We start from the raw sequence: 14,136 nt of genomic DNA on the forward strand, positions 1-14,136 counted from the left end.
GCCTAGCATTTTTAAAAATGCTGGGTTGGGAAGATCCCCTGGAGAAGGGAAAGGCGACCCACTCCAGTATTCTGGCCTGGAGAATTCCATGGACTGTATAGTCCATGGGATCGCAAAGAGTCAGACACAACTGAGTGACTTTCTCTTTCGCTTTCACATTATTATATTATTATTTCTACAATCTGTTGCTTTGTATGAATCCATTAATTCTTTCAGTCATATGTAATGAGAAAGTGATTGTGCAACCACTAACATTGTTCACTTTTCTTGCTTCACTTATAAAAACATATTAAGAGCTGAAACATTAATTTCTGAAGAAAATATTACTTTCTCAAGTGGCCATGTCCCTTCTAATTAAATTTTAGACTGATTATGTGAGACTGTGAAAAGCTTTAGGTATAATAATCACTACAAATCATAATACAGTGATAACAGTAATAATAATAATCACATCCTTAACATGGTGCTGAGTGTTGTGCTAAGTGTTTTACACATACGTTTCTCATTTAATCTCCAATGAATGAATAGATTTGCAGTGCAGGCAAGAAAACTGCAAGAGTGTAGGGCAGAGCCAGGGCTTAAACTTTGGCTTCTTTAACTGTAAAATCCACAGTTAGCCACTGTACTTTATCATCTCTTTATGATGTATTTAATGTTAAAGACAGAGCAAAAAATCTTTGTAAAGAAAACTAGAAAAATCTGGTTAATGAGTTCTGCACGGTTGTGTTTTTGAGGACCAGTTATAATAATAAACATTCAAAAAGCTTAAGAAAGTACATCATCAAATTTTGTGTGTATTGAATTAGATTTTGCTGTTTCTGGGTTTAGGTAAGATTACAGAGTCCATGGAACTTCCCTAGTAGCTCAGCTGGTAAAGAATCTGCCTGCAATGCAGGAGGCCCTGGTTCGATTCCTGGGTTCGGAAGATACCCTGGAGAAGAGATAGGCTACTTATTTCAGTATTCTTGGGCTTCCCTGGTGGCTCAGATGGTAAAGAATCTGCCTGCAATGTGGGAGACCTGGGTTTGATCCGTAGGATGAGAAGACTTGTCTGGAGGAGGGCGTGGCAACTCACTCCAGTCTTCTTGCCTGGAAAATCCTATGGACAGGAGAGCCTAGAGAGCTCCAGTCCATGCCTAGAGAGCTCCAGTCCATGGAGTCGCAAAGAGGTGGACACGACTGAGTGACTAATTACAACACAGCACAGAGTCCGTGAGATTAGACTCATTTTTGAAAAGAGGGAAGACAGAGAAATATACTCCTCCTTCACACCTACCTTAGGTTCGTTTTATAAAACATAGATGTTTTAAAATGATTGAAATCTTGAGAGAAGACTTTTGTTAGATATGAAACTTCCACTAGATTAAATCTCCTCTATCATGTCATTTTGATAGGTACAAGCAATGGTTCCATCCTGGTGTACCATCTCACCAGTGGGCTGCTGCACAAGGAGTTAAGCATCCATTCATGTGAAGTCAAGTGAGTCTGTCATTGGGATATTGAGCTCATAAACATATGTAATATCAAAAAAGTTCTTATGGACTTTTCTACACGGAATACTCTGCAGTGATTATTTGACTGAAAGCTTTGAATAATAGATATTCTTGTCCAACTAATGGCTGTGTTCATCAAGGATGAGTACTAATTGTTTACGTTGTAGAGGACCTTAATTCAGTGAAGAATTTTTCTTCACTTTATTTCTGCATCTTATTTATTTCTCCTAAGGTCTAGGCTCTTTTCTTACTGGATATAATTCTCTTCCCTTGTTCCAGTTTATATAGTTTTTTTCCATTTCTGTAAAGATCTTATAGTAGGACTTCTGATGAAAAATTTGAGTAAAGTCACTTTAATTTTTAATTAATCTCATTTATTCTTTCATTTGATATATGATCTGTTTCATGAGCTCTTTGAATGCAGAAGTATCTGAGGGAAAGCTAACAGGACAGAAGGAAGCCTCTTGCTTTACGTTTTAAAGTATTGTATACCACTCCAATAAAAATAAAAAAGTGCATACCTACCTGCTCCATAGCATTGTTTTTCTGATCACATGACTATATTATTTTCTTTGCCCTGGTAATGATGGATTATAAAGTTACACATGTAAAATATAAATTTATTAATTTTTGGTTATTTTTGGATGATTTTGGAACAGATGTATCAGGCTATTTTCTTACTTCTGTGCATTATATAAATTATAGACCTCATGTATATATTAAAATTCTTAGTGAACCCTTAGTGTACACATTATTCTGAATAAATGCATTTTCTAAATGGGAAGGGTCAGTGCTTGAAGTATCACAACTTCTGATTGTGATGGAAGTTTCTGAGTTCAGTTCAGTTCAGTCGCTCAGTCGTGTCTGACGCTTTGCGACCCCATGAATCGCAGCACGCCAGGCCTCCCTGTCCGTCACCAACTCCCAGAGTTTACCCAAACTCATGTTCATCGAGTCGGTGATGCCATCCAGCCATCTCATCCTCTGTCGTCCCCTTCTCCTCCTGCTCCCAGTCCCTCCCAGCATCAGAGTCTTTTCCAGTGAGTCAACTCTTCACATGAGGTGGCCTAAGTATTGGAGTTTCAGTCTCAGTGTCAGTCCTTCCAGTGAACACCCAGGACTGGTCTCCTTTAGGATGAACTGGTTGGATCTCCTTGCAGTCCAAGGGACTCGCAAGAGTCTTCCCCAGCACCACAGTTCAAAAGCATCAATTCTTTGGCACTCAGCTTTCTTCACAGTCCAACTCTCACATCCATACATGACCACTGGAAAAACCATAGCCTTGACTACATGGACCTTTGTTGGCAAAGTAGTATCTCTCCTTTTATATGCTATCTAGGTTGGTCATAACTTTCCTTCCGAGGAGTAACCATCTTTTAATTTCATGGCTGCAGTCACCATCTGCAGTGATTTTGGAGCCCCCCAAAATTAAGTCTGACACTGTTTCCTGTATTTCCCCATCTATTTCCCATGAAGTGATGGGACCAGATGCCATGATCTTTGTTTTCTGAATGTTGAGCTTTAAGCCAATTTTTTCACTCTCCTCTTTCACTTTCATCAAGAGGCTTTTTAGTCCCTCTTCACTTTCTGAGAGTTAATGTTGATTTAATCTTTCAAATGCATGATCTTTCGGTACAGCCTAAGTGACTGTTTATCGCCACTTTATGCTATTCCCCCCGCCCCCCAGTATCTCCCTAAATACACAGGTGTCTGTTGGGATCCTTTCAGACTGTTGGTCATCTTCTTCTCTCCTTTCAGTAGTCTCTGCTGCCACTGATTCCTTCTCTCTCCCTTTCTTTCCCACGTGTATTGACATTTCCTCTCACTCTTGGATTTTGTGTGCATCGTTCCCTTTTATGGCAAACAGCAATGTGTCAAAACTCATCATTTAATCAATACTTGTTCTGAGGATTATGTTAAATGTTAATACTTTGCTTTCATTGTTTTATTGATTGCTCACTACAGCTCTATGCAGTAGGCACTATTATTATTCCCAATTTACAGAAGAAAAAACAGTATTATAGAGTCATCTGTGAAAAAGGTATATGCAATTCAGTCTAGGCCTTTTAGGCTTCAGAACTGAGCTCATAGCATCCTTGTGCTGGGTCTTCAGATAAAAAAATTCACGTAGATTAATTGGAAACAGTTTGGTAGTAAGATAAAAATGTTGACTAAGCCAAGATTAATACCAAGAATTTGGTACATGCTTCTGGGAAATCAAGCACATTTTCACCTTTTTCTGAACACTGAAATCTTATTTATTTATTTACATTGAGGTACAGTAAGATATATTAGTTTCAGATGTACAGTGTAATAATACTTATATGTGTGGTGAAATGATCACCACAGTATGAAGTCTTTAATAAAGACATAATAGCTAGTTAATCAGTGAGCTGTTTGCTATAAGTAAGATGGTTATTCTGGATTGCTCAGGTTGTAGATGTCACTAAGAACATGATTTACACATTATGGTAGTATTTGTTATTGACACAAAAACTATAAAGTGTTGCTTGGAGTACCAAATAACTCTCAAGTGTATGCTACTCAGTCAGGCTAGTGTTGTGAATGATCTCGTAAATATGCTCATTTTTTAAATATAAATTTTCCTCTTAATTGCTATTTTAAAGATAATTCACATTTTACATTCAGAGATGGTGCTCAAGAGGATGCTAAAATACTGCTGTCTTTGTGTTTCAATTAATGCAATTATAGTATTATAATTAAAAACCATTATGAAAATTTCACAGATGTGTTATAAAAATTGCTCAACTTACTAGCAATAAACCCAATACATTCTAGATACTCATATGCAAATTAAAGGCCAACTTTTAAAAGGTGGTTTTTCTACCCTGTACTAAATGTGTTTTTTAAAACCACCTAATCTTAAGTACTTCAGTCTTACGCATACACATGGCCTGGGACTACCTAACTATAGATAGTTTATATCTGTGTGTTTGTTAAAACCATGATGCTTTAACCAGTTACACTTTATAAATATGAAATCTGTATTGAATCTCTTCTCTATGCCTGTAAACAGACAAAATCTTGGAGGCTTATAATCCAGTAGAAGATACCTAGAAGTAAACAATGTGGAGTGGTACATATAGGTTTTCTTAGATTATTAGAGTTTTTATATTATTAGTTGGTATCTTTGTCCTATAGACTAAAATTACAATAATAGAGCCCAATACTATGTTCATTGTCAAAAACTGTTAAAATGTATATGGGTATCAGAACACTGATGGACTCAGTATTGCTTTGAGTACATTGAGTTATTTGTGGAAAGTAAAATGATCTCCATTTTGTTCATCTGTAAATTTGCAGACTTTAGTTTCATATCATTACAGAACTTCAAAGCTTTTCAGGAAGTGTGTGCTCCCCTCAGACTGCCTGGTGTTGGGAGGTAGCCAGTGTAGCGTCCCCAGTGCAGGTAGAACTTGGGACTCTGTAAGAGCCAGAGCCTGACCATCTGTTGGTAGATTTTAAGGCTATAGTTGTTCAATAGTGAGGAATGCTACAAAACCAACTTAGATTATCTGAGTCAGAACATGAGCTACAGTTCTTACAAGTTATTTTTAATAGAGCTCAGTGTATGATTAAACCTAGATGGACAGTGGTTTTCTAATCCTGGGAGCAGTGTTGTGCTCAGCAGTTTAACAAGAGTTTTCATTCTTTTCTTTTGAGAAATAATCTCCTCCTTATCTCGTACACTTTGAAGTCCAATGCGATTTTTATTTTTTTTAGTCGATCAATAGGAGTCAGATATACAAGCTGCTGCTGGAATCTGTTCACAAGCAATATACTTGTGGTGCTCAATTATAAATAAGCAGCCACCCATGTTCTGTTATCTCCTCAGCACTGGGGCAGCCTGTAAACAGTGGGGAAAGCCCTTCTCTGGGTATGAACGGCACTTAGAAACGTAAGGAGGCGCGGTAGGCTTTTTTGGACACCATTCTTTTAATCTGACAGAATTTGCTGAGTAGCTGTCATGTGCTTGGATTGCCAGGGCAGGTACCTCCCTCCTGAGAGAGCGCAGTCTAGGGCAGTGCTTCTCCATCAGTTGCACTGTTTCCTCAGCTTTTCAGGCTCCCGGGCAAAACCCTATTTGCCCTTTGAGTCTCAGCTTTAATGTTTCTCCAGGAAGCCCTGTGTGGCCCGTGAGACCAGGTTTCTGTGTGACTCGTGCAAGCTCCTGTTAAACTTGGCAGTGCTCCCTTTTGTGATAGATAACTCCAGATGCACTTGTATAATCTCTCTTTCCTGCTAGATCACAGGGCTCTTGAAGGACAGCAGTTAAGTCTGCCTCATTTGCAGCTGTATTCCCTAGCCTGGCAAGTTGGTCACATGTCCTGGGTACTTAATAGCACTGGCAACAGCATTTATGGGGTACTTAACAGATGTATCCTTAACATAATAATTGAAAAAATGAGAGGACTGAAATTTTTCCTGTCTAGAGATAGCGGCATCACTATACCGGAGTATCAGATTTCCATCAACAAGACTTGAAAAGTATATCTTAAGGTTTCTGTGGGTAAACAGATCTGATTGTACCTACCAGACTTATGTAGAGAGCAGAAGTCCAAAATGCTGCTGCTCTCATTGTGCTCACTCTAAATAGAAAAATTAATGAGTACTCCACGTTAGGGGAAAAAAAGAGAAACAAGAGACAAAGGGACTCTTCCAGTGAATAATTAGCCAACTTAGATTGTAGGCACTATGGCTGTGGCTTGAGTGTAGTTCATGGAGAGGCTTAATGAAAAAAAAACACGGCTTGAGTTAGAGATCTCGAAATAAAGAGTAATTGATGGTGATGATGAGTCCGTACAGCGCAGACTCTGTGCTAGGCCTTCTTTATGCACCCAGTGTTGGGACCCCTGCACAGCAGAGGAGGGAGCTGAGGTGTAGAGGAGCAGAGAGCCAGTAAGCGCTGGAGCTGGGACTTGAACTAGGTAGTGGTCAAGGAGAGGAGGAGAAGGGGCCACTCCAGGCATGAAAATCCTGAAGAGTACTCAGTTTTCAGCACTCTAATTTGATTGTTTCAACACAAGTTTACATTTAAAGAGGTACAAATTTATAACAACAGGAATTCCCAGCTCTTGCAAATGTTATTTTCAGTTCTCTTGGGATTATCTTTGCTCCTCTGAGAAAAGACAAGTAGACAGATAAGATACACAGGGGTCAGTGAGAAAAAGTTACTCTTATTGAAATAGCAGACAGGTTCAGATGACTGAGAGGTACCTGTGTTGCTGGGTAGCTTTGAAAATCACAGAGAGCAGCGTGGATGTGATGCAGGAGCCATCACACCTGTTCTTGGGCAGGTGAGAGGTTGCCAGAGCAATCATGCTCACTCGAGCAGTAGCCTCCAAATTAGAGTAGACATGGAAAAATTAGATCAGTCAGCAGGCATTTCCCGTAAAGGACAGAAGGCAAATATTTTAAGCTTTGTAGGCCATAAAATTTCTGGCACAGTTCCTCAGCCCTGCCGTTGTACTGTGAAAGCAGCCATTGATATTATATTGTCTTGTAAGTGCTGATGAGCAATTGCATATAGAACAGAGGTTTAGACTTGTCTCCCAGCCAGCTCTGTTACCTTGTGTAGTAGAGACTCTTTGTGACCCCATGAACTGTAGCCCACCAGGCCCCTCTGTCCATGGAATTTCCCAGGTAAGAGTATTAGAATGAGTTGTCATTTCCTTCTCCGGGGGGGTCTTCCCAAGGCAGGGATCAAACCTGCGTCTCCTGTATTAGCAGGCGGGTTCTTTACCACTGAGCCACCAGGGAAACCCCATTACCTTGTAAGTAGTGCAGAGTAATAATAGTGTTTCTCCCTTCTTTTTGTGACTACTGTGATGAATTCGCATGTCCTGAGTCCCCTCATTTTCCATTGATGGTTAAGCCAGTTATGTCAGTGAAAAAAAGCATGGACTCACCCTGCCAGTCCCAAGGAAATGGGACTCACAGGGCATTAGGTTGATAGGTTAGTGCCTTGTAATACATGTTTATTTTTTTTATTTTGTGCTATTCTTTAATTGATAAACTGTTTGGAGCTTTCATCCACTTCCAATCTAACAGTTCAGTCTGTATTTCTTCAGGAATTTTGGCTTCCTAACCAGCTAGGAATTTTGATAAAATTTGATAAAGTTCCTTCATGTACTTAACTTTAAGCAGTCTGCTCAGAATATTTCTATACCACTTGTTTTAAACAATGGAGTTCTTGGCAATGATCTGGTGCTCTTCTTTGCCAGATTTTAATAGTCATTTTAATGCCATGACTTCTGATAATTGAGCTATCGTTGGAGATAAAGTTTTAATTAGAAATAATTTTTTACATGTTGGAAATATATAATTTATTCTCAGATGTTGTATTAATATTGTTCTTTAATTAACTTGTATAATAAAATTTAGGACATAGAAAAAACTTAATTTTCAAATAAATTTTTCAAACAAAGAATTTTAATCTTTGTTTAATTTCTCTATATAGGGGTATTGAATGGACGAGTTTAACTGGTTTTCTTTCATTTGCTACCTCAACACCAAACAACATGGGATTAGTGAGAAATGAACTTCAACTGGTTGATCTTCCAACAGGTTTGTGTATTTAGACTATTAAAATATTTAAAATGGTACCATCATGTTGATCATAGAGGCTACTATTTAGAAGACGTGTTGCAAGTTCTTTCACCTTGGAATTTTTTTCTTATGTATTCATTTTTACATATTTTATGTTTATGTATTCATTTTTTGGTTGCTCTATAATAATTGCCTTAGAAAAGACTCATCATTGTTTGTATGCAAATTGTGCTAACACAAGTCCATGGAGTACCATTAGCCCAATGGACAGATTCATAAATGGGATATCAGTTCTACTTCCAAGTACATTGTTCCAGATAACCAGAAGTACAGTTTTAAAATAAATCTTTGTAGTTACACTTCTTTCGAATCTTTTAAAAAAATTTTGGCCTTTTCAGGAAACCCTTAAAAAATCTTACAAGGATTGTTGTAAAATGCTCAGCTTTGAAACTTTTGATATTCTCTGGCTGACTAGTAGGAAAACTTAATTTAGAAGTTTAAAGGCATTACAATAGGGAATATTCCAGTAAAGTAACTTGTTCATAATTGTTAAAAACCTGCAACCCAGTGAGTTTCAAAATAAGAACTTAAAAGCAGAGTAAGGTGAAGGTTTTGTATTATTTTTTATACAGCACATGGAATGATTTCAAGTATTTTTTTTAAACAAAATTATGGGGAGTTTTTTTAATGGCTTAGCAACATAAATGTATGTAGCTTCAACCAAAAGTTATATGTGTGTGTAATAAATCATGTTTATGGTTGCTTCCTTGTATTGTCAATACATGTTTCCAATTTATAGTTCTTACGTATCAGAGTATGTTACTAAGCCCCAGAGACTTAGCTCCTGTTAGTCCAGTGTTGCTCCAGTCTAATTGGAAATGACCTGCCTGGTGACCTGTACCCCTGCATTCCTGATTTGTCGGTAAACTGACTCTGGTCACTGCAGTCACATGGTAGCCCAGGGATAAATGCTGTCCTATAGTATCATCCACCAAAAACATGCCTGTGCATTTTTCCCATCAGCTCAGGTTCAGAACTCTTAGATAACTCAAAATCTGTCTTTCACAGATTTCTTTTTGAAGAACAGATTTCTAAGTAAAAGATACGGACTTTTTTTAGGTAGGACATTTAAGTTCATAAATTACAGATTTTTACAGCCTTGTCTTCTAAGGAGACCAGCAGACTAGCAGAGCCAGGAAAGGGTGTAGTGTGTTTGGTGAATAATATTAGTGAGATTCAATGTGATGGCCTTGAAGAGCAGGGAGACATGTAGGCATCCATTTGTCTTTGAATTGAGTCTCTTCTATCTTTTGTTTAATGTAAATAGAAATCTAGGAGATGCTATTAAAATATTTTTTCAAACATAAGGCAGAACTTGTTTATTTTTTTTTTAGTTGTAGAAAACTGTTTAACTTCTTTGGCTGTTAACTCATTTTTAATATTCCCCAATTTCAGTTTATAGAGACCTTTGGAGGAACATGTCAGAAATTGTAGTTGAGTATTTTGCACGTGGGACAAGAAATCTTAAATATCTATTCAAAGAGTGTTTTCCCCATTAGTTAATATTTGTAAACATGGAAAATGTTTATAATACTTTGAATGTGCCAGTAGTTTTTATAGTAGATAATTGCTTTACCATAGATGCCTTAGAACTTTAGAAATTGATGTTTCTAAATTTCTAAACTTAAATTATTTGAAAGGTACCACAGAAGGGCATTAAGAAATTCTATCAAAAATGAAAATATCCTTTTATAAAGTAGATATTTGAATGCAAGTAATACAGTGTTGATCTTATAATACTTTTGATTTAGTTTTGAATTTAGATCATTAGAAACAGCTTAAAGCAAATGGAGGAGTGAGGAGGAGATGAGAAGGTACCACTGATCAAATTACATTGGTATAGCTTTTAGTTTCTTACGCGTTTCATGTGTTGTTTTTACATTTTGTTTAATATTTACAATTAAAGGCAGGAGCATTGCTTTCCGTGGTGAACGAGGTAATGATGAGTCGCCCATCGAAATGATTAAAGTATCTCATTTGAAGTAAGTGTCAACTTAAAAAAAATCTGGTGTTACCACAAAGGAATCTCAAGCATTTTCTTTTTTTTTTTATCTTTAAGGGAATGAGAACATGCATGCATGTGCATAGAATTTCTTAGTGGCAGCAAATTGTGATGTGCAGCTGTATCACAGAAAATATTTTAATTGCAAAATTAAGTTGCTGTTGCTTTTAATTCTCCATTCAGATAAGTCACCATAAGACAAGATGACTTATCTGAATCTTAACATTTCATCAGATTGGTAAAATGAGTAACCCCATTTTGTTCAACTATAGCTATATTGATAGAAGTACCTGTTACTCACTAAGAAATGTTAGTTATTTGGTGAAGTTCTTTGTTCAGCCTGTACCTCAGTATGTGCTTATTGAGTGAAAGAACTCATTTTCCTTATTTATAACTTAGCTCTAATTCTAGAAGTTTTTTGTTCCAAGGAAAAAATATATGTAAAGCAGAATCATTAACAACAGAGATTGACTGAAAACTAATCAGAAGAACAAAGAAAGAATTAGTAAGCACAATGAAATTGTTTTTAACATTGCTTTAGCTTTTTGAGGATCTCTGCATTTCCATATAAATTTTAGAATCAACTTAACCAGTTTTATCATAAAAGCTTACTGGGATTTTGATTGTGATTGCATTGAATCCGTGGATCAACATGGGGAAGAACTGACATCTTAGCAAGTTTTGTGATTCATGAGTATGGTATATCTCTCCACTTATTTAGTTCTTCTTTAATTTCTTTCAATAATATTGTGTAGTTTCCAGTATACAGGTCCTGTGCATCATTTGTGAATTATTTTTTGCTTTTTCTTTGATGCTATTATAAATTATATATTTTCTTCTGTTAATTTCAGTTTTCAATTATTCATACACTGAAATAGTTTGACATATTTATTTATAACATTATATAAGCTTCATGTGTACAACACTATATTTCTACTTCTATTATCTATACTTTACAATATGCTCACCATCCAAATTTTAGTTTCTGTCACCATACAGTTGATCTCCTTTACCCATTTTACCCTCTCCCCTGTGTCTTTCCCTATTGTAATCACTACTTTGTTCTCTGTATATCAGTAAATTATGTCAATCAATTTTGTTAACTGTTTCAAAGAAAATCCTTTGGGCTTCTTTCATTTTTCTTTGTGGTTTTCTGTGTTCTGTTCCACTGACTGCCATGCTTATATCTTGTTACTGGCTGCTTTATTACTGAAATAACCTGTTTGTCTTTTCTCAGAAGCTTCAGTCTGATTTGTCTGATTAGTATAGACACTCTAGCTTTCTTTTGATTAGTATTTGCATGGTATATCTTTTTCCTTCCTCCTATTTGTAACTTATCTCTGTCTTTGTATATAAAGTTGATTTCTGAAAGAGAGCATATAATGGGACTTATTTTACTATTTGATCTGATAATCTCTGCTTCTAATTGCAGTATTTAAGTTACTCATATTTAATGCAGTTATCAACATGGCTTATGTTTTCATCTGCCATTTTGGTAGTTGTTTTCTCTTTTCTCATTTTAAGCAAATGAATATAGTTTATAATTATGTCAGGTTTAATTTTTCATAGGCAGAATATCAGTAAAACCCACATAAACAAAAGTTCTTTGGGGGAGATAATCAATAATTTTTTCAAATGTAAGGGAGTCCTGCCATGAAAAAGTCTGATAATTGCTCACAATATTTGGATGCCAGATTTTTCTATTTCTCGTCAGTCTTGACTCTACACAAGCCTGCCAAATTAATACATCTTAAACGTCTGGTCCCATTATCACCACTGCCTCAAAATTCAAGGATCCCCTGTTCTCTACAGAATGAATCTGTATTCACGATAGCACTGCATTTTAGGATGTCTTAGGGCTCGTAATGTGAATCCAAAATTCGCATGTTAATCTTCTTTCTCACGATGATTGTTCTCATCTCACACACTCTGCATTTCAAGTAGCACATTTCCCCCACACACCCTATCTCCTTTTCTGTCTTTTGCCATTTATCACACTTGTAACTCTGCCTAGAATGCCATTTCCCTATTGTCAAAGTTAATATCAGCTTTCATAGTGAATCTTTATAGCATTTACCAGGTTCTCTTTTGTTTAGATTAGTTATTTACATGCATGTCTCTACTTGTTTTTATATTAGATATAATAAAAGTGTGACATATTTCATTTACATAATCCCTTGTGATTTATAAAATCCTTTCATGTGTGCTGTCCCTTTTTCTTTATCCTTGTAGTATTTAGTGAGGTTGATGAGACAGGTATTATTAACACCATTTTAAAAGTAAGTAGACTAAAACTCAAAAGGTCACATGGTTTGTCTGAGGTCATATAACTCTCACGTGGAGAATCTTAAGTCCTGTGATACACTGAGCTACAAGTCACATTTCCCACTCTTGTCACAGTTCCTCACAGTCGGCATGATAGAAACTTTACTTACTTTTTCATTTAGTTTTTCCCGTAACCTGCATACCAATCAGCCCATTGATGCAAGTAGTGGTATTTTCATGTCTCAATGAGAAAATTGACCCTCAGGAGGGTTATTTTAAAATTTGGATGTGAATTCATGCCTTTTCTCATTCTTCATTCTGAGCTAGGCTCCTTGCCCTGATGGTGTGTGTGACTCTCACAAGTCATCTTAGAGCTTTACCTTCTTAGAACTACTAATCAAGAGGGTTAAAAGTTAGTTTAAATTCTCTTCGTTTAGAATGTGTCATCTGAGCTTTATGAACTTTTTATTTGTACTACTTATGGTGAAAAAACTGCAAAAAGAGCTTCATTTAGTAATTTTGTTTATTTTAGGCAGTATTTGGCAGTTGTATTCAAAGATAAACCCCTGGAGTTATGGGATGTTAGGACTTGCACCATTCTTAGAGAAATGTCCAAAAACTTCCCTGCAATAACTGCTTTGGTAAGTTACAGTTTTAAAGAAGTAGACAGTTTATTTGGGTATGTATATACATGGTGAATATTTTTCTTTAGCTCAAATTAAAATCATTACTGCTGTATGTTTTATTGCAAAAAATGTATATTCAGAGAAGATGATCTAAACAAATGGAGATAATTCTTATTTTCTTGGATGGGTTAAGCTAATATTATGTTAAAGTCCAATTAAAATTTAATTTAGATATTTTGAGGAGCATGATAAACATATTATAAAATATTTATGGAAAAATAAAAGTCCTAGTAGCTAAGTTAACCTTGGAAAAAAGAGAGTAATATAGGTGGTATGGGGGAGGTAGGCCCCTTTCCACTCCATACAGTAGATATAAAACCATAGAAATAAAGTAATGTCATACTGGCCCAAGTAAGAGAAATGGATCAGTATAATAAAGAGCTCATTAATAGGCCCATAAGTATTTGGTAATTTAATGTACAGCAAAGTAACTTACAGTACAGCAAAGTAACTTACAAACCTAAGGGGAAGAACAGCCTGTTTAGTAGAAAGTATTGGGGAACCTCTCACTTAATAGAAAGAAATACTGGATTTATGCATAATACCATATTCAGAGGTGGGCTCCACAGGATTAGTGACCTAAATGTGAAAATAACTACAGCTATAAAATTAATATAATCAAATACAGAAGAATATTTTTCTGTTCTGGGGGCAAAAAAGAATATCGGAAGCTCAAACCAAAAGGCAGAAAGGTAATTAATGAATTTGATTACATCAAGATTGGTGCTTTCTATTCAATGAATCATACCACTGTCAAAGTTAAATATGGAAGACAACTTTAAAAAGAGAAATTTTCCAGTGTCTTAAGACGGACAGAGGGCTAACTAATTCTCGAAGGGGTTAGTATTATGGGAACTCCTGCAGTGAAGGAGTAGTAGCCCCAGTGGAAAGATGGACAAGATGAAAGATGTGACCAGTTAATGGATGTCAGAGAAACCTAAAAGGCCAACAAGCCTGTGAAAAATATTCAGAATCCTGGGTTTGAGATGTTCAAAGTAAAATGGCCATGATAAACCTTTTACACAAACAAAAATTGGAATGCCAGTAGCATCCTGTTGTA

At 36.2% G+C, this 14,136-nt stretch overlaps 1 protein-coding gene across 1 annotated transcript in view; it reads left to right on the forward strand.

The window, feature by feature from the left end:
* The window catches only part of WDR11 (WD repeat domain 11), a 54,892-nt gene that overhangs the window by 21,960 nt on the left and 18,796 nt on the right, over positions 1–14,136 (forward strand). The window contains exons 11-14 of the mRNA XM_068961337.1: positions 1,395–1,479; positions 7,975–8,081; positions 10,030–10,105; positions 12,923–13,031. Coding sequence (XP_068817438.1) covers positions 1,395–1,479; positions 7,975–8,081; positions 10,030–10,105; positions 12,923–13,031 — 377 coding nt within the window. The remainder of the gene's footprint in view (positions 1–1,394; positions 1,480–7,974; positions 8,082–10,029; positions 10,106–12,922; positions 13,032–14,136) is intronic.

Source organism: Capricornis sumatraensis, chromosome 23, assembly GCF_032405125.1.
Source record: "Capricornis sumatraensis isolate serow.1 chromosome 23, serow.2, whole genome shotgun sequence".
Taxonomy (NCBI): Eukaryota; Metazoa; Chordata; class Mammalia; order Artiodactyla; family Bovidae; genus Capricornis; species Capricornis sumatraensis.